Below are 21,248 nucleotides of genomic sequence, written 5' to 3'. Positions count from 1 at the left end.
TAAGGATGAGTAGAATCTTATGGGATGTGTGTGCATATTTATTTCATTTGGCCGTAGAATATACTAGAGGTAGTGTGTCAATCTGAAGTGTAATGCTACAAAATAAATTTTTTTCCTTTTGAAACTATTTTGTTTTTTTTGTTTTTAAATTTCTTTATTGATTAAGGTATTACATATGTGTCCTTATCCCCCCATTGCCCCCCATCCCCCCCCCACTCATGACCTCACCCCCCTGTTGTCTGTGTCCATTAGTTAGGCTTATATGCATGCATACAAGTCCTTTGGTTGATCTCTCCCCATTATAAATATCACACGATCTCACTCATTTATGGAATATAATGAACAACATAAACTGATGAACAAAAACAGATCCAGAGATAGAGAAGCATTGATCAGACCGTCAAACCTCAGAGGGAAGGTAGGGGAGGGTGGGGGTAAGGAGGAGAGATCAACCAAAATAAAATTGTTTGACAATATCAAGTTATGTAAAGGGATTTCTTTCCACTGTAAATTGTCGTTTTATTTGACAGATCTTGCTGATTCATGGAATATTAATTTCTAACTTATTTCTTAAACAGCTCTATCTACTCTATTCTTGTTGTTCTCATAAATCAGGAGACCAGGTAGTCTGCAGCTTAGCAAAGATTTGTCTTTTTAACTTTTTTTTTCTTGTTTGGGAAATCATTACCACAGGAACACAGCCGTCTTACCCACATCCTTTGTAGGAAATTGTAAACTTTTGTTAGGTGTGTGTGAACGTCTGGCAATGCCGTTTATTGTGTTTAAAGCTTTTACTGTTTTTCGGGAAATGAAAATTACCTGAGGATTTCTGATTTGTGTTTATATACTTTGCTCCTTTTGACCACGTGATGGAAGATAATATTCAGATGTTATACATTAATCCTTCCCTATTGTTAGCGCTTTTTTGCCTCTTCGGGATCTTGTTAACTGTCTCTGCCTGCAAGCAAAAAATAAATGTTTCAACTTGTAAAATATATTATTTGGCTTAAGGGGGACACCACAGCCTGGTTTAGCTGAAGGAAGCAGCTGTCCATGTTTATCATTGCTAAATTTGCTCAGCCTTTTTACTCCTTAGGTAAATGCATAACTTAGAAATTAGTCTTCCAAAGGTTTGCATTCTTAGCATACTTTATTGATGCCCATAAACACCTTAAAAAACTAATATCTCCCAGTTTTGAGCCCACACTTTTAAAACTCCATTAGAGAACTATAATGCTTAAATATTTTAAATATTACTCCTAGAAGTTGGCATGAAACACAATTTTGCTCATGTATGCATCATATGTAGCTGCCAAAAATTTGTCTCTTCTTTTTTTAAAATATATTTTTATTGATTTCAGAGAGGAAGGGAGAGAGAGAGAGATAGAAACATCAATGATGAGAGAGAATCATTGACTGGATGCCTCTTGCACGCCCGCCCCACCAGGGATCAAGCCCACAACCCGGGCATGTGCCCTTGACCAGAATCAAACCCGGGACCCTTTAGTCTGCAGGCCTACACTCTATCCATTGAGCCAAACCGGCTAGGGATGTCTCTTTTTTCTTAACATTATTTCCTAAATCATCATACTCCATCATCCAGGAATGGTATGGCCAGAAATATCATTCATTTATCACTCCTAGGGAGGAGGCAGTAACAGCATCATGGAACAGCCAGACCCACTAGGATTCCCGGGCAACTGCCACAGGAAAACAAGGCGTTGTTTAATCGAGTAGGGAAGATCCCTGAAAACCCAGTGCACCACGGGCAGCCGGGGAAGCCAGGAGCTCAGCCTCTCTAGCTCTCTGGAGGCGCGGTCCTCACACAGCAGCCAGTGGTTCTCAATTATGCACTGGACTCCTGCTGGTAAACCCCAAACTCTCCCACGTGCACGTCCTTTTCAGGAAGTCTCCGCCACAACGTACTGGGCAATTTGCAGAGCTCTACTGTGCATGCCAACAAACACGTTTCAGTTGGAATTCCCCCAACTTGAAAGAAGGGTATTTTGTGTCCCACATATCATGTTGTTAAGTCAACCAAAGTTTTTTCATTGTTATTTTTGTTTTTAATGAAAAATTACTGTTTAAGTTCATGATCACTTGAGCTTGTTGTGGTTGTTGGGCTAACCCGAGAGTGTATGTTGTAATGCACATTTTTATCAACAGCACTGTTGGCTTAGGATAGTCTACTAACTAGACTTTAAGATGCCTTTGTATATACTGTGGTTTAACATTCATGCTCCTGTCACTACACCAGATGTATACACACCCCTCCCCAGATTTGTTTATACACTGACATATTGCCAGGTCCTTTTCCACTAGAGAATAGGAATGAGGGACTAAATCGACCAGGGGGTTGCCTTCCTGTGTCTCATCTGATTTGTCTGACTGAAAGGCTCCAGACACTGCCTTGTTCTTACTCTCAACTCCAGCCTTTGTCTTGATCCAGTGGCTTCAGACTCAACTTCAAGAGTGGACACTCCAACTTAGCTCTGCCCTTGCTCCCTGGCTTCCCAGTGAATGGCCTCTTCTTCATAGCTTATTATTTAATCAAATATTCTTATAGGCAGAATATCAATGTGAAGCCTGTGTCACTCAAGTGACATCTTGGGTAACTGACACAAGCACAGTGATAGATTTTTGTAGCAGGTAAGTGATTGTAAATAGACCATTTTTAAAAATTTTTATTTAAAAGATATTTATTGCATTAGTCAACTCAGGTTGCCACTGTAGACTGGGTGGCTTCAAAAAATAGGAACGTATTTCTCACACTCCTGGGAAGTCCAAGATCAGGGTGCCAGCAGACTCAGTTTCCTGGTGAAGACTCTCTTCCAGACTTGAAGGCGGCCACCTTCCCACTGTGTCCTCACATGGAGCAGAGAGAGAGAGATAACTCTGGTCTCTTTCCTTTTTAAAGGACACTATTCCCATTGTGGGGACCCCCACTGTCAAAACCTTATTGCCTAATTACCTTGCAAAGGCCCCAAATATGAATTGTGGAGGGACACCATAGAGTCTGTAACATACATGTTTACTCGGGACACTTATGAAATACCTCAGAGTGCAAGCTTAGGTAATACTTCAAGTGCAAGACTCCTTAAATTCAAATGAAATGGCTGTTTTGATGCTTTTTTTTTCTTCTTCTCTCCCTGTTGAGAAAGAAGTCTTAAAATACCTTATTATTATTTAGTTTTTACTCTGAAGATATGTTTATATCTTCTATTTTGAGCTTTGCGGGAGTATAGCTTACTTTTAAGTAGAGTGAGCAGTTGCTCACATGATGGAAGTGGAGATAATCTGTCAGACCTCCTACTTTAAAAGTTCTGTTTGCCATTGTACCCGATGCCACACATTATCACTTCTTTGGATTAAGACATAAGAGGCACCTGCTGATATACAAACGTTTCCCAAGATAGGTAACAAGAATAACAACCGGCCTCTAAAATAGGAGCTAGGAAAGAAGGTTGGCACTGAAAGTAATATTCGCACCATGGTTCTAGTTTAGTTTTTATGCTGTGCACTTAATGGCTCTATTTGTTTAGAGTTTTGTCTCCAACTCTCTAAATTCCTCCCGTAATGGTAAGGCTAGCTGGCCAGCTTTTTCTGGGTAGGCCTCATTGTGTGGCTGTGTCTTAGTGGGATTACCAGTAGGTGCTATAATACTGATTTATGGTAACCAAACATAGTGATACTAATTTGCAAAGTAGAATATTCATGTATTGATTTCCAAAGGGAGCTGTAGTTATCCTAGCCACGTGGTTACCAAGAAACAAGGCTATCTTTCAACTATTGTTGGCCAAGGATTTCAGAAGACTGGAGGAGGTTTGGCAGAGGTCTTGAGTCTAAGGAGAAGAGGGACTAGAAGGGGAACTTTGCTCATGGGGCCCAATAAATCTCCAGAACCTTGAATGGATCCAAGAAAGTCTTTGAATTTTGGTGTGGGGCAGAGGTGTTGGGCTGAGAACTCTCCCACCTGAAAGAACCCCCCTCTGCTCCTGTCCAGTTCCCATGGCCTGTCAGCAATATACTTTGGTACACTGGACATAGAGTTGTCTTTGATATATTGGTCAGTGCCACCTATAAGCTTTTTTGGAGTGGTCTACGCCTCTTTGAGGTATTTACCTTATGTGACATTAGAGAAATTCTAACCAAGTCTGTCTCTCTGTCTGTCCCTGGCTGAGCAATGGTAGCAGGTAGGTGAATTCAGATGTAGAAGCTTCTGGAAAAGTTTTTTGAGCAGCAAGACGATAAAAGTTGGTATCAAAGTGATCTTGAGGGAGACACCACCTCCCTGGTGAATAGAGCATAGTTTGACCAACTAAGAAATACAGTTTACTGTTTTTATTAGAAGGACTACCAACTCTAGAATTGTTTGGTGGCCCTTTCACAGGGAGAGATCTGATATAATGTCCAGTGTGATGCTGACCCAAGGGCATTTGGGGGTCAGGAAGAATGCAGTAGCCTTAAAGTCTTAATTTGTTTCAGACCCAGGCAATTGTGCTGTAAAAAGAACTGGACTAGCTGCACAGCTGCTGTAATCCCCACTATGCTGCGTTCAATGCCCCAGGAGGGCCGGGGTGCTTGCCAGGGCAGAGAATGGAACCAGGACTATGGACCTGTCCTTTTGGGGTGAAGAAGGTACTCCTCCCTGGATCTCCTCCACTGAGTCCCTTTGAGCACGTCTGGCATCAGAGTGCCACACTAGCCCCTGCCCATTGTTTGCAGCTGATTTGTCGCTGAATTTCAGCAGCACAGAAATATCCATTTTCAGGACAGAGGAGCTCTCAAAGTGGCTTCGTTTCAGTTGCTCCTGGTAATCAGACCTGCAAGACGAAGTGTCAGCCCAGTTATTCTGGCTGCCTGATCTATAAGTAAGAAAAAGAAGCCTGCCCCTTCTTGCAAGTGCTGGGCTTTCTGAACTGATGGACTTGTTAGAAGCGAGAATTGTTAGGTTGTGCATGGTGAGGTGCCAGCCTCTCTCAGGTGTAGGCCTTCCGGCCTTGACAGTGATTTTCATCACCTGCTGGGTAAGTGACCATGGCCAATATGAATTTCCCTCAAAGTAGGGGAATTCAAATTAGGCACAATGTAGGTAGAATTTGTTACCTGGGTCTCCTTTTGTGATAGGCTAGAACTAAATATCTATTTCCGTGGCATTAGGTCAGGGCAGGTTGGGGAAGGCTGCTGCTGGGACCTAAGTGATACGGTTCTGAGTGAAAGCCGTTATTAGGATTAGGACCAGGTCTTCACATTTCCTAGTGAGACAGAATTAACTGCAGGATCTGCTGATAGGCAGGCATTGACTACTCGCAATTCTTCTTGTAGCCAGAACAGCCTTCAGTTCAGCATTGTGGGTGAAGTAGAGTTAACGGCTGTCTCTCCCTGCTTACCATGGGCTACGTATGCACTTCCTGACAATAGGTAGGGGGCTCAGACTGAGAACTCTAGCACAGAGGTGCATGAAGGCATACCTTCTCTCTGGAGGTGCATCTGCCCTGCCAACATCAGTGAGAGGTGTATATCCCCATGCCCTTAGCTCCTCTGTAATCTACAGGCAAGCCTGGCAGAAAGGTATGGCCAGGTAGCTAACCATGGCTATCACATGACTGGAAGTCAGGTGACTTAGAAAGGCTGCCAAGCTCACTCAGCAAGGCCAGCTCATCTTTTCTAGTTGCTCTGAGACCTTTAAATCGAGTCCCAACACAGAGCCTACTCCATGACAGTTCTTTGGTGAGACGTCAGAATTTAGTTGTCCATCAGCTGCTGACTTCTCCTCTCTTCCTCCTTGTTAAGGGTTGCGCAGGGCAGGATCCATTCTTCTCATTGGAACCTGGCCATCAAAAAGGTTCCACACTGTGGTTAAGAAACCATATTGTGCTTACATGAGCTGACTCCCCATCGTGCAAAGTATCCAACCACCATTTCTGCTTCTCCTGAGAATCATGGGCAGTTGCCAGGAATTTAAAAGTCTGAATTACAGATTTAGGCAGTTCCCCCATGTTCCCTCGGGGTTTTTGAGTGGTTGGAGGAGAAAAAGCCTGGGAAGGAAAGGCAAAGAACAGAAGCTCTGAAAGCTACAAAGTTTTACCTTAGTACTCCATTGTGGAGTATGGCTTTTTTTCTGAATGCCAAATTTCAGTAATTGGAATATAGCCCCTGGATTTTCCATGTTGCCATAGTAATAAGTGTGTTCCTATAACATCTGATTACCTCTGGTAGGAGACAGGACAGATCCAAACAGAAGATCAGCCAGGATTGCCGGTGCCAGAGATTGAATTCTTTGAACTGGAACCAAGATGATCAAGATAGTTTATCTGAAAGTAGCCAGAAACAGGAAGCAGCAGAGGTGGACTCAAGCCAAGTCCTTTGAGTAGGCCAAGGATCAAAGCTGAGATTGGTGAGAACCAGACTAGAGAATGAAAATGAAGCTGGGTGGTTGGAAGGGAGGCAGAACTGGAACAGAAGAAGATGCGGATTAAAGGCTTGGAAGCAAAGTGAGGGGGCCCCAGGCAATTGCCACAAAAGAGCTGGAATGTCTGCGCCTTGTTTTTATTATCTGCCCGTCATGTGGTTCATGGTTGCACCAACCTGGTTTAGGAGACCCAAGGCAAATATCCAGTTGGGAATATGAAATTAATCAGGTCACAAACAGCGCTCCATACATCACCTCTTACATGCCCGTTCACACAGGCAGCTCCTTCTCATTCCAGGCCACTGTAAAATCTCCGGCAGTGGTTCTTACAAAGTCCCAAACATATAGATTGTGAATAATTTATTACATTTCAACTGAGATGCTTTTTGCGGCCATAAAAAGGACACCTTGATTTAATGGAGAAGCTCTCTCAAAATCATACTACAAACCCTGACTTCAAGAAATGCTTCCAGGACTAGCTAATTTCGTACATGGCCTGTGGATTCTTGCCGACTTCTATTTGTAATGATGACATTTCCTGATCTAGATTTGGGGTTGAGTTGTGTCTTTCAATCTTATTTGGGAAACTAAGATCTAAAATCAACCACACAAATAAGATCTAAAAAAAGGTGAGTAAACTGGACTTTAAATTATTATCAATTATGAGAAATTGCACCTAGAATTATGTTATTATTTTTAAAATATATTTTGGTGAATCTCTACTTGGTAACTCTCTGGGTTGAGTCACTGTTAGTATAAAGTTAAGGGTTTGTCCTTCCTATTTAAGAGATGAATCCAAGATGGTACTCAGACACATGAAATCAGAACTGAGGGCACCTGGTTTCTTGTCCAATAAAACATCCTTTATTTTTTGTTTTTTTTTTTTGTGTTTTTTTTTTCAAGCAGTGGATTGAGAATAGAATATGAAATTAATTCATAGGTCATAATCATTATTTTTTTAAAAATAGAAACACGACATAATGAAAATGATGCAATGGTATACAATAGAAACCAAAGCACCCCACCGGTAGCAAGGATAGGTATTGTATACAACATTTTTTTCTGTCTTACACGTACTTGTGCACAAATACTGGTAACAATGTAAAATGCATTTCTTATGGAGGGCCCTTGGCCAAAATGTCTGAAAGCCACTTTCCTGGAAGATGCAGTACAATTGGTAATTGTTCTTCAATAGAGGCCAGACAGCTGGAGGAGTGCTCACAGGGTTCCTAACAATAAAAAATGGAGACATTTGGTGAAGTGGTTGACCTGGAAGGAAGCCTGTACTAGTAGCTAAAGGAAAGGTCACCATGATGAACAAAGATAGAACGTCCTCCGGAATTTGAGGATTGATAATGGCTCCGACAACCCCTGAGGCTGCAACTACAAGCCTCAGCTGCCTTCAGCTATCACAGACTGTCTTCTCTTCCTCACTTTCTGCCGAGTGGCGGGCAAGAAAAACCAGCCACAGCAGATGCAGAATTCATGCGGCTCGAAAGCCTTGGCAGGGTGGAGTTGTGGTGCTTCGACCACTGCACTCTAAAGGAGGCTCAGCCTCATTTTGTGGAGTTACTACATGTGGCATTTCTCGAAGTCAGTTTATTAGAAGCTTCCACCATTAGTTTTTTGGCCACCGTAACCAGATAATATGTCTGTTGTTGGGTTTTATTATCTCCAGGTAAAAAGATGGCATTTCAAGGAAACTGGCAGGTCTGAATGCATTTGGGGTTGAATTGTGAGTCGCTTGGAGCCTACCAGCCTGGGAATAGCTGGGCACTTCAGGCCATGTAGATGCTGGTAAATTCTAGCCACTGATGAAGACAAACACTGGATTGTGTGTACTCTCCAACCAGTACCGCCACTCTACAAAAGCCACATTCCAAGGTGGCTACTAAATAGCATTGGCATAACTCAGTGTGTGTTGGTTGAATATTGTGCTAGTGGAACTCACATGACAGTTGAATGTTTCCCAAGGTCCAGATTCAGTTAACACAGGTTTGTCAAAGTGAACTGTGTCTCCTCTCTCTTTTAAAAGGATAGATGAGAAAGCTCTATTTCCATCTTGGATCTCTAGAAGAAATGAGAATGAGGTACATTTGCTTTGCTCCAAGGGTAATCATGTTCAGAGAAGCAAGCAAAGCATGTTGAGAAAACCATGCATCTCCGCCAGCAGCAGCATCTAGCCACTTGGGCAATATTGCAGTCAAGGAGAGAATCCAGTGACCTGATCACATGGGAGATCTTAGGTGTGTCTTTGAAGTGTGCACATTCAAACACACTGTTCTCAATCAGGTCTGTCTGTAAATGCTCATGATACTTGTAGCCAGTTAATAACAAGGGGACCAAGGACAATGATTTATCAGGCCACAGGACACAAAAGGATATGACAGACGGGATGTAACCAGAATCAGAAGACTAGGGAACCTGAGGTAGTGACAACATGATATAGAGAACCATGTGAGTGTACTGAATCCAGGCTGGTAAACAGATTATTAGGTCCATGTTATCGGTGAAAACAGGAGAATTGGGAGATACCATGGTCCCAGGAATTCAGAATTCAGTTTCCGGAAAGGTCAGTGTAAGTCAATTACTAAAAATAGTACTAGTAAAGAGGTTATGACTTTTAATCAAGGTCAGGGATTGTTTACTCTGTTGTAATTTTATGATCTCTGTGTGTAGGTAGACAAGAGGTGTTGATAGATCTTGAGTCTTGCACTTTTACCTTCTCAAAAAGACATATTGACGGTATTTCTATAGGCACAATAAAAATAAAGAGATGTTAATTGTTCATTATATATGCATGTCAGTTGACATGAATTAGTACTAAGACCAAGGAGCACATCTACACACAAAATAGTGTCTTACTAAAGTACTAGTTGATACCAGGTGAGACTTACCTGGTGTTGCCCACTCTAGGCATCAGAGTCCTGAAACTAATAGCTAGCTAGATGTCTATTTATAACAGTACCTGAAGGAGTAAGAACTAAATATATTGTATAATTTTTCTCTAGTATAATTTTATTATATAATTATGTAAAATAGAAACCTGGTTCTTCTTCACTAACGAACTAGACAATCTCTTTTGCTCAATGGAGTGAAACTAGTAATCTTCATTCTGGTCTGAATTTACCTCTTTTTCCAGTTCTTCTGACCTCTTTTTCACTCATCATGTTCTTGTTCCAACCTGAGCTGTTTACCTTGTCTTACCCTTTATTCTTGGTCTTCAACTGTGTTTTTAAGATGGTTCAAATGTGTCCCCCCCAAAAAAACAAAAAACAAAAAAACACCTTGATCTGCTTATCTCCACAGGTCAGGCCTCCGTTCTTTTTCTAATCTAAGCATTCCATTCTCTTCATGGTCAACATTCTGTCCCATTGTGTTCTGCCACATTCACTCAGTGATGGAAGAGGGCTTTATTCTGCTGCCTCTGAGCAGCAGCAGCCATCTCTATACCAGAGACTCAATTCCACAGCCACCTCCACTTCCCTAGGGACATTGTTCCCTAGGGACATTGCAACTTCTTTCTTTTTCTTATGTAGAACTCCTTGTTTAGAACTCCCAGAATAGTGTGACTCTTAAGCTAATGATGAGCATCTTTTTCTTATTCCTGCCTTTAATGGAAAAATGTATCATTCATCTTTGTTCACCACTACCTATGGCTCCTAAGGGTGCTAAGGATGTCATCTTCAATTCATTGCACATTAAAGGATTTGCTTTGTTTAATATATATATGTATGTGTGTGTATATATATATATATAGTCTCATCAGAAATGAATTTTGAATTTTATCAGATGCTTGGTCAAAATGATCATGGCTTTTTTTAAAAAAAATAGCTTATTAATGTGATATGGTAACAGGTTTTCTAATATTTATCCTACCCAGTATTTATGAAGTAACTCTGATTTAGTTATGGCAAGACAACTTCAACATAATATAGAGGTTATGAGCACATGTTCTGGAATCTGCCTGCCTGCGTTCCAATACAAGTTCTGCCATTACTATTTGTTGTGAACACTGACAAGAAATTTAGCTTCTATAATACTCAGGTGTTTTCTTCTGAAAAATCAGAAAGATAAGAATACTTTTGTAAGAGTTGTGTGAGAATCTTGTGAGATAATGCATAAAAACAACAGTATATGGCACATACTGTGTAGTAAATGTCAATTGGTATCTTTATTGCCTCTTAATATAATGCTAATTCTGTTACTATTGTAGGCATGATTCTTGTAAAATATTTCCAAGTGAGGTTGGCTTGTAGTTTTCTTCTTGGATGCTATTTTTGTCAATTACTTTTGATATCTTTCTGGTATCAGGATTATGCTAGTTTTGTCAGGTGAACTGGAAAGCTTTCTATTTCATTCCATTCTCTGGAAAACTAAACAGCACTTACATTTCAGTTTAATTATGGTATGAACATTTTTCTGCAGACTATGATGGTCTTCAGGATTCCTCTGGATATAGTTCTTTGACAATTTTTCCACTTTTTTCATGGCTTTCATCTTTCAAATACTCCACTTAAATTAAAAATTGTATCATTTTTACTCTCCTACAATATCATTTTACCATACAGTAATAAATTCCAGTTTTTTATAGTAGAGTTATACATAACATTTTCTTAAAGATTTTTAAGTCTTCTTAAAATCTGTTACTTTCTTCCTATTATGTTATAAAATTGATACTTGCTATTCTTCACCTTTGTTCAGAACTAATAGCAATTTTATTATCAGGATTATCATGGACAAATGTAGGAATATATCAATAAAAAGTATCTCAATAGTTTGCTCTCTAATTTATCAATTTCCATTTTTATGAGTCTCTTCTTCCTTTTTTTTACTTTATTTTAATATTATTTTTCCTATTTCAATGCTTAGTTTATTAATTTCCCTTCTTTTTAGGTCAAGGCATTATACTAAGGAACTATGAATTTTCCTCTAAGTACAGTTTGATCCCATCCCATATTGTTAATAAATTTATTGTTTTAATGTTCTTTTTGGATATTTATATTTTTAATTTCTTTCTTGCATCAAGAATTACTCAAAAAGACTGATTTTAGTTGTTAAAAATTTATATTTTTCATATCTTTCAAAAATCAATTTCTAGTTTTATTACACAGAGCTCAGAGAATGTGGTCTGTAGTGTTGTTGTTTTTCTTTCCCTCTAATTGTTTGATCATTTCAGCAAGAAACCTGGAAAAAACTGGGAGTTAAACATAGCCACCATATTGGGCATGAAATAGCAGATAAAACTATTACTGCTTTTTTATCTGCTTACTTATGATAGTTTTAAGTATCCTAATGCTCAACCTGGACTATAATTTGCCTCAGTTAACTCAATATGCCTCCTTTTATAAACTGTTATGGATTTTAGAGTTGGGTTAGTGTGTGTTTTCTTAATTTTTATGTGGTGAGCTCAATTTTTGCTCCCTAATATGAAAATATTGTATTAGTCATTTATGTAATACTAGAGGCCCGATGCACGAAATTCATGCAAGGGACTCAGCACTCGCAGCTGTGGCGGCTGCCTCGGCCCTCACAGCCCCGGCTTCGTCTGGAAGGTCATCTGGAAGATCGTCCGGACAGTCCTTCTGCTGTTCTGCCATCCAGTCTAATTAGCACATTGTGCTTTTATTATTATATATAATAATTCGACCTATTGATTAGCTTTTGTTTGTTATAATTTGGATTTGCTTTCAATATCCTTATATGCCTAAATTCCACTTTTAAGAATATTATGTTTTGTTTGTCTCATTGCTACTTTCACAGAACATGGTTGGAGAGTGGGCCTTACCAGAAGAAATGATTGAAAGTTTACCACCCTCCAACAATTGCATATTGGGCCATGTGGTTCACAGACTAACTGAAAAATCTCTTCCCCCTCAAGTTGAATCAACAGAATCTGAAGTGCCTTCATGTGCTATTAAAGGGTGCATATTAGGGAAGACATTTAGTGGAAAAACAACTGCTGTAAATGCTCTAGAAAAAGGTAGAATTTTTTCCTTTTTATATTTGTATTTATCTAATTATCTTAACATTGACTGTTTTTACAAATGGCTGTGTCTGTAGAAAACATACACGAGGGTCTGCTGATATATTAGGAAAATCTGTCATCAAGAATTTTATAATAGAATGATCAAATAATTTGTTTCCAAGTTAGACACTCACCAATATAGAGTCATAAACTGTGACTGTCCCAGGCAAACCTGGTTATATGGATATGCTACATTATCATGATGCAGAGTATAACTAGAAATAACAAGTCTTGAACTTTTCCTCATAAATTTTACTTACTTTACCAACAGATGAAGTAGGATATTAATAATTTGTCACAAGTACAAGAGAAATTCACTTAAAATTATATAATATAAAAAAATGTAAATATTTTCATGCTTTATATTTTTTGAATTTTCACTCTGTCTTTAATGAGCCTTAGTCTTTCTCTGTAAAAGTTCTTTCAGTTAGAGGAAAAATCACAGGTTACCATCTGTTCAATTAATTTTTATTCATTATGTGTTTCCCTTTTTCATGGGAGAGCTCAAAATTTGCACTGAGGCCAGTCCATCTTGAATCATTCTAAGACAAAGAAGGGCAGGTCATTATTGAGATGTCAAAGAGCCCTCCTTAAAAAGCAACTAGACAAAATCACAATGAGATAACTCCTCACATCACTAGAATAGGTGTATTTTTTAAAATACATTTTATCAATTTTTAGAGAGAGAGGAAGGGAGAGGGATAGAGAGATAAAAACATCGATGAGAGAGGAACATCATCAATCGGCTGCCTCCTGCATGCGCCCCCACTGGGGATCAAGCCCACACCCAGGCATGTGTCCTGACCAGGAATCTAACTGATGACCTCTTGGTTCATGGGTCAGTGCTCAACCGCTGAACCACACTGGCTGGGCCAGTGTAATTTTTTTTAATGGGAAAAAGACAAGTAGAGATATTGGGACACATTGCTGGTGGGATTGTAAAGTGGTACAGCCATAATGGAAATCAGTTTAGTGGTTTCTCAAGTAAGCTAAACACAGTATTGCCATATAACTCCAGCAATTCCACTACTAGTTATATACCCAAAAATATTAAACACAGGTGTTCAAAAAGAAGAAACAACATTGTATAAGAATATTCATAGCAGTACCGTTAATAACCAAAACTTGGAACTAATCCAAATGTCCTTCAACTGATGAATGGATAACAAATATATATCCACACAATGGAATATCATTCATTCATAAGAAGGAGTGAAGTACTGATGCATGCTACAACATGAATGTACCTTGAAAACATACTGAGCAAAAGAAGTCAAGACACAAAAGACCACATATTGTATGATTCCACTGATATGAAATATTCAGAATAGAAATATCCATAGAGACAGGAAACAAATTAGTTGTTGCCAGGGACAGGGATAGGGTGAAGAAGTGACTGCTTAATGAATACAGGGGTTCCTTTTGGGATGATAAAATTTTTCTGGAACAAGATAGTGGTGATGGTTGGACAACATTGTGAATAACTTAAATACCACTGAAGTGTGTCTGTAGAACAGTCAAAATGGGTACTTGTATGTTCTGTGAATTCTAACACAATATTTTAAAAAAGCAGCTTGATTCAGACAGCAGTTCTAGGGGGCCCTTAAGACAGTGTGAGAAGGCGAACCCAGCACAGAAAGACAATGATGTCAGTGTCCTACATGAGAAGCTGTCAGTAAAACTGCCTTTTGTACTTTAGACTTTCCTGTCCAGGTACTTTCTATCGACACGCTTCTCCGAGAAGCTATCAAAGCAAGTCATGACAATGAAACCGTCAGTGAGGCCCTTCTGATTCAGCACGAAGCCGAAGAAAAGGCTCCGTCAGAGCTGCATAGTAGCGAAAGCCAGGCAAGTGCGATTTTAGTTATCTTTCTTGCACCTTGTGTATGAGATTTGAAGCTAGATAGAACCTAAAAGATCTCCTAGACCAGAGCTTGATGACCTTTTCTGTAAAGGTCCCAAGAGTAAATAGTTGAGGTTTTTGTGGGTCAAGAGGCAAAATCAAGGATATTATGGGGTACTTATATACCACAAGAGAAAATCCACCCCACCACCAGTTTCCCTGGGTGGTCCGTCCAGGGTGATGGTCTGGCTTTGTGCCCAGTCACCTTCCGCTAGAGGCATTCTCCTCAGGAAAGAGCCACTGATGGTGAGGGAGTGGAGGGCCTGAATTTTAAGGGCTGGAGGGGAGAGGATATGAGTGCTGTGGGGAGTTCAGCAAGTCACTAGCACCTGGAGTGAAATTCTACTACTGAGAGCCTGGCATTGGCCAACAGCAGAGTCCCTATCATGTAGTTGGAGCCAAAGCCAGCCCTGGGCAATGGTCAATGCCAGTGCTAGAGCTGAGCAGGGACAGGAGGTGGAGGGTGACACCCGGTTTAGTCCCCAGGCTCACAATGGTGTCTTATGGAGTTTTAAGTGCCCACGGACCATATAAAAATAGCCCCCTAAATTTGGTCCATGCGCATTGTTGGCCCATCTCTGATCTAAACTCATAGATCTCAGTTTGTGGAGGTGTGGGGTTGAAGGGAGGTTTACCAGCATCACATTCTCATCAGTATTGCATCTTGCTACATTATTACATGAAGATTCTAGTGCAGGAAATAGGAGAATGTGGCCCCACCTTGGGAGACAGTAGAAGCCCTAAGCATGAATTGGTTTGATTAGGGTAAGACCCTTGGTAATGTCTAGACTGTGATCGAGATCCCAGGTTCTAAACCCAAAGCTCTTTCCCCTACCTTATGCTGTCTCTGCAACTGAATGAATTAGCAGAGAATCTAATCCCAGATCATTGGCATGAGCTATAAAATAAGTATCCTTTAACTATGAATTCTGAAAATAACTGTGAGTTTTCTTCACTGGGGGATGCTTTGTCTTCCATGTTGTAGTACTCTTCATACTCTAACCTTTTGGATGCCAGATAACACACATCTTTATTTCCCTTATGGTTAGCTATGATTGACATCTCTAGGATTGTTCTTTCTAAGGTGGTTTCCATAAACTTTACCTCTTTCTCACCTTCCACTGTGTTTTCAAAATGGCAGTTGCTGTATTTTACATAGGAATTGAAGGCCAATTGAAAGACACATTCCACCACACATACCTAATCATTTCCATTAGAGGGACAGGCTGTGTATTTCCATAAGCACAATTATCACCAAACTTTGTTTCTTTCTGGAAATTATTCAGTCCCTCTAAATATCACTTATGTCTTAATGTTACAAAATAGTATTTTTTTCAAACCTCACTTATAGAAATGAAATTTATAATGCTATTAAAATGACAATATTAAACCTGTTCGTGTGTGTGTGTTTTCTCCCCAAAGGATCTTCAAAGTAAATTTTCACTTGAGCTACTTTCAGAGGAAGCCTTTCCAGAAACGGAAGATAAAACTACACTTAGTAAGTAAGACATTAAAACACATCATCCAGCCCCAGCTGGTTTGGCTCAGTGGAGAGAGTGTCAGCCTGTGAACTGAAAGGTCCCAGGTTCAATGCCGGTCAAGAGTACATGCCTGGGTCGCAGGCTCGATCCCCACTAAGGGGTGTGCAGGAGGCGGCCGATCCATTATTCTCTCTCATCGATGGTGTTTCTATCTCTCTCCCTCTCCTTTCCTCTCTAAAATCAATACACACACACACACACACACACACACACACACACACACACTATATGTGTGTGTATATATATGTATATATATGTGTGTGTGTGTGTGTGTGTGTGTGTGTGTATAACACATCAACACATCATCTATCATTTACATTAGAAGGACAGACAAACAGTAAGAGCACATGTATGTGAGCACAAATGTGCTTGCAGGGGAGTCTCACATAATTGTCTCCATGGTCATTTGACAGACAGAACAAGATAAACACAGAGATCCCTAACCTTTGTCTACAACTGGGGATAAGAGACAAAAATAACAAGGAATTTTTTCACACTCCTTCAATGGTTGCTCAGTTTGGCTGTGTTATCAAGACCACCAGAATATATCCTCCTCCTTTCTTCCTGGCTTTTCATTGTTTGTTTCACCTATGCAGGTCTGGGTGAGTGAGTATTACTGGGGCCCTCTCCGCATACTACTGCTTTATTCACGGTGTTGAGGGAGGCTGCAGGGTCTGGACTCTTCAAGCCACCTGAACAGTGGTACCTTAGATAATACTCAGTGTATTCCTAACCGTGAGCAAGGCAAATAGAACCAAGCTTCCCAAACCTAATGAGAAATTAGCCCCAGTCCTTTAGATCCTTTGTAGAACCACTGGTAGAAAGCAATTTTAAGTCTTAAATATGCCTTCTATGTGTGCTAGTGACAGCTTTTCCATATTCAATAGTTTCTTCATATCTATACTAATAAAAGGGTAATATGCTAATTAGACCAGACATTGTCTTCTGGATGTTCTTCCGGACAAAGCCACAGTGGCGGGGGCCGAGGCAGAGGTGGTTAGGGGCAATCAGGCCAGCAGGGGAGAGCAGTTAGGGGCCAATCAGACTGGCAAGGAAGCAGTTAGGGGAGATCAGGCAGGCAGGCAGGTGAGCGGTTGGGAGCCAGCAGTCCTGGATTACAAGAGGGTGCAGGTGGGGCTGAGGGTTCTCCTCCCATGCACGAATTTTGTGCACTGTGCCTCTAGTTCTAGAATAATGTTAAGATTCTCCTGTGCCATCATCACAATTGCCATCACCACTGGACAATGCCTAGATTCCCTATGAGCATGCAACTCCCTAGAGCAGCCGAGTTTTTCATCGTTTAAAGGGAGATAATCTGTCCCTTATTTGGGGTATTTGTTTCTTCCAGATATTTTCATTGATTTTTAATCTAAGTACTGTATAACCAATTTTATTACAAAAGTACAGTGATTATAAATGGACTCTGAAAACTTTGTATTTTTTCATAGAATTTAACCAAAACCCCTCTGTCTTCTAACATTTTCTACTTTTAGACTTGTTACTTATAACTAGATAATCCAGGAAAAATAAAAATATTGACAATTTCTTGAGAAACCTAACTTGTTTTCTGAAAAGAAAAGCCCAATCTGAATGCATTTCTGAGGATATTGTTGTGAGTGAGCCATACTGAGTGAAGGAGGTGGAAAACACCAAGCCACACAGTGGCCAGGATCTTAATGTTGTGGAATGAGGGTAACAGCCATACTGTGGTATTTCTATTACTTACTTCCTCTGAGTATTAGGCATAACTGGGTCCAATGACCCATCAATCCAAAACCATAGATGGTCAGATGCTAACATGGTTGTTAGTTGTAAGTACTGGCATTTGTTCTTACCACTTTTTCCTGTTGATAGGTTCTGATACCAATAAAACACCAAAAGCTGAAGAAATCAAGTTAAGTGACAGTGTCTCTAAAGTAAGTATTGTAATATAATTTTGGTTGCTGGTATACTGGAGTGTATCATGATCCCTTGCTCTTAGGAGTATCTTCAAGTGGAATGAAATAGCAATGTGTTCCTCTTTGGGTTAAAGTAAGTCCGATAGTAAAATATAAGCTAACTCTGAGTTTACTTGATATTCTTTATATTATTTACTTTAAAGCAGTGGAAATTGATGTTCAATTTTGCCAAGTAAGAAAGTAAACACATTCTTTTATTTTAGACTTATGCCAAATTTATATTTATGTGTTTTTCTTTACCACTCAATTTATGACTTTTATTTTCTTTCAGACTCTCTTTGCCTCTAAAGAATTTTTCCAGAATTAATTATTTGCCTTATTTGTGACTCTACAGAATATTTTATTAATCTCTGAAAAAATATTTACAACAATTCACTCACTATTGTTTTAGTGGAAACTAATATTTCTGTATGTAGTATTGCTTTCCTGTATATGGAAACATTTTTTATTTATTTTCACAGTTCACTGTATGTGCTCAAATAGAATGGCCAGGTTAATCAAGTATAATTTCATTGACTTTATTTTTTTTACATTAGATTACTTCTTTATGCATTTCATCATGAAAAAACAATTTTATAATATTTTAGATTTCAAAACTGTTTAAAGAGAGAAAAAGTTTTGGAAGGATATATACCAAACTATAAACATAATGACCAGTAGAGAAAGTGATAAAGGGGGCCTTATAATTTTTACTCTGTGTATTTGAAATATAAATTATCAGAAAGGCTAAGTTTGTTTTCATATTTACATTTATTGAGTTATAGTTCCCCCCAAAGTCCATATTTCAGTTCAATTCAAAGGTTATACTTTATTTCATACACTGTTGTAATGATTTGGGATATATCACTGAACAAAAAAGAGTGTTTGGACCTGATGGAGTTTGCATTTTAATAGAGGAAGACAGGTAATAAACCACAAACACATAAACAAATGAATTGTATGGTCTATTAGATGGTGATGATGCTGGGAGAAAAGAAAAAGTAGAATAGAATGGAGTAGAGTAGAGTAGAGTAGAGTAGAGTAGAGTAGAGTAGAGTAAGGGGGATCAGGGACCTAGACCGTGGAACAAGGGGAAGTTTCTGTCTCACATGGGGTAGTCCTCCTTGAGAAGGTGAAATTTAAGCAGATTGAAGGAAGATTGAGAGAGTCATCCAAGTGGGCCTGAGGAAGCACTTCAGGCGGAGAGCAGAGCTGGATGGCAACCATGAGGCAGAAAGGTGCTTGGTACCCATGGGAGAGGAGTAAGCGATGAGACTAGACAGATGCACAGGAAAAGAGAGGATTCAGGCCATCCAGCGCCTTACAGGCAATGATTAGGACATATGGAGTAAAAGGGGGAGCCTTTGCTGGGTATTGAGTAGAGATGTAGTATCATTTAACTTATAAAATGCTCAGTCTGGCAGCTGAGTGAAGAACAGGCATGAGGGAAGTTGATATAATAGAGTAGCTTTGTTGGACTAGCTCTTCTACAGATAACATTCTAAGGCTGGCCAAAATAGAAAAGCTTATTATTTGAGGGCCAACAGCAGGTGGGTAAAGCAAAGCAGCAAACAAGCACCAGGCAGAAAACGTATTGAATGTGACCATTGAATGAAGAGAGCGTCCCTGGACAGGAGCCATGCTTCTGCAGGTCATACCAGACATGCCCCAGCTGCGTGGCACGAGCTGCTAGAACTCCAGCAGAAAGCCTCCTTCTTTCTGATTTAAAGTATTAGAGGATGAAGTTGGGGATGCCAAAAATTAAACAAGACCTCGGAAGGGAGGGAGTCACAAAGGAGGAACCTCAAAACCTGCATACACATTTCCCTTAAATGCTTGGCTGACCCCGGAATTGTCACAAACAATTGGCATCTTCATCAGAGAAAATGACCATTTCGTGATTTTTTCTCCAAATATTTATAATCTTACTCTTAAAGTAGCGGTACTCTCCCACCCATTGTTTATTTTTGTAGCTCACTGTGCGGGCTCAGCTTGGTGCAAAATCCGAAAAATTGCTGAAGAAAGGAAAGAGCGTTTCTGACACGTTGCTAGTTAACATCATGGTAAATGCTATTAAGTAAGTACTATTTTTTATCTATTTAATATATTCTCTACCATATAGAGATATATAAAAATAATATAGAAATATTTTATATTTAATACCTAATGAATGCTACTACTCATCTATATAAGAAAACACACAGCAAGATCAAGATATGTTTTGTGATTTACATGCCTGTATTTCACTTTCTGCTTTACCAACTATATTTTGTTCACCCAGATGCTAATTCAGGTCAGTTTCTATAACATGTGAGAAAGTCAAAGAGAAAGCAGGTACTACTTAGAAAAGCCAATGGGTGACGGATTATGGAGGGCAGAGACCCTAACTGTGGGTTCACAGGCCAATGTGCTTCCTCGTTTTGTGTTTCAGGAGGAGGGTGTGAACTTAGGGATCCAAAGGTTGAGCAGCAATGAGTAAGAAGGTGGTGAGAATGTAGAGGTGCACAGGGAAGAATTAATTATGTGCAGAACACAGAGGTAACATGTGATAGGGGATGAAGAAAAGCCAAAATAGACTGCAATTCGGTAATCTTCCTCTTTTCTAAGGAAGGAGAATTTCCACAGGCCTTCTTTGTAATACAGAAAAGGGCAAAGTAAGAGAAGCCATAGAAGCTCAGTTGATACATATAATAAAGAGATGAGGTTTAGAAGGATGGGAAAAAAAAAGAATCAAAAAGCCATCATGAAAGAGAGCTGGGATGGGTGAGGGAATAGAATGGGGTAGCTGGTGCTGTGTGGGAAACATGAGACCAGAGAGAGAGGGAGGGAAGGAGGTTTTAGGGAAGTTGTGCTCCGCATCTGGAATGGACTCCGCCTTTAGTGTTTTCTTAAGACCTCATTAAAGGTTTGAGTTGCTTTTCCATTGTGATGTATCTTGGAATGATTGCTCCTTGAATGCAGTGCTGAACAAAGGGGGTCACCGGGATGCTCCCCCTCAGAGCTGGAAGGGATCTCATTCTACTAGTTGTAACATTTCTCAGAACTGGTGCAAAATATGTCTTACCTATGGGACTCCTTGTTCGAAGCATTGTGTATGAAAAAAAAAAAAAAGCAGCTATAAAGCAGATCTTAGCTTTGGCTTCAGCGGCGTTAGAGTGTCTGCGCATTATCCTCTTCACTACCCTCCCACAACCATCCCCACTGCTCCTGAGGCACCTTCAGAGGTCTGTTGTCACTTTGAAATTCTTTCATCTAGCCCAAACCCATTCGTCTTCAATGAGGAAAACAAGGCACATGGCAGTTCCATGAAGCAGTTCAGTCACCTGTCTGGTTAGTAGGGTGGCCAGAGCCAAAGCCCAGGTCTTCTCACTCTATGTCACCTGATGTCATCACAGTTGAACAAGTGTGACCCTGACCACCTCTTCCC

The 21,248-nt window shown here is 39.9% G+C and overlaps 1 protein-coding gene across 1 annotated transcript in view; it reads left to right on the top strand.

Annotated features, from left to right (window-relative positions):
• The window catches only part of SPEF2 (sperm flagellar 2), a gene marked incomplete at its 3' end in the record, with an annotated part of 125,186 nt that overhangs the window by 32,802 nt on the left and 71,136 nt on the right, over window positions 1-21,248 (top strand). The window contains exons 10-14 of the mRNA XM_079798216.1: window positions 12,176-12,395; window positions 14,140-14,288; window positions 15,766-15,841; window positions 17,739-17,800; window positions 19,795-19,898. Of these exons, the coding sequence (XP_079654342.1) occupies window positions 12,176-12,395; window positions 14,140-14,288; window positions 15,766-15,841; window positions 17,739-17,800; window positions 19,795-19,898 (611 nt within the window). The remainder of the gene's footprint in view (window positions 1-12,175; window positions 12,396-14,139; window positions 14,289-15,765; window positions 15,842-17,738; window positions 17,801-19,794; window positions 19,899-21,248) is intronic.

The sequence above is a fragment of the Cnephaeus nilssonii genome, assembly GCF_951640355.1.
Source record: "Cnephaeus nilssonii genome assembly, chromosome: 2".
Classification (NCBI taxonomy): domain Eukaryota; kingdom Metazoa; phylum Chordata; class Mammalia; order Chiroptera; family Vespertilionidae; genus Cnephaeus; species Cnephaeus nilssonii.
Note: the sequence above shows the minus strand (reverse complement) of the source record. Positions and strands in the feature narration are given on the sequence as shown.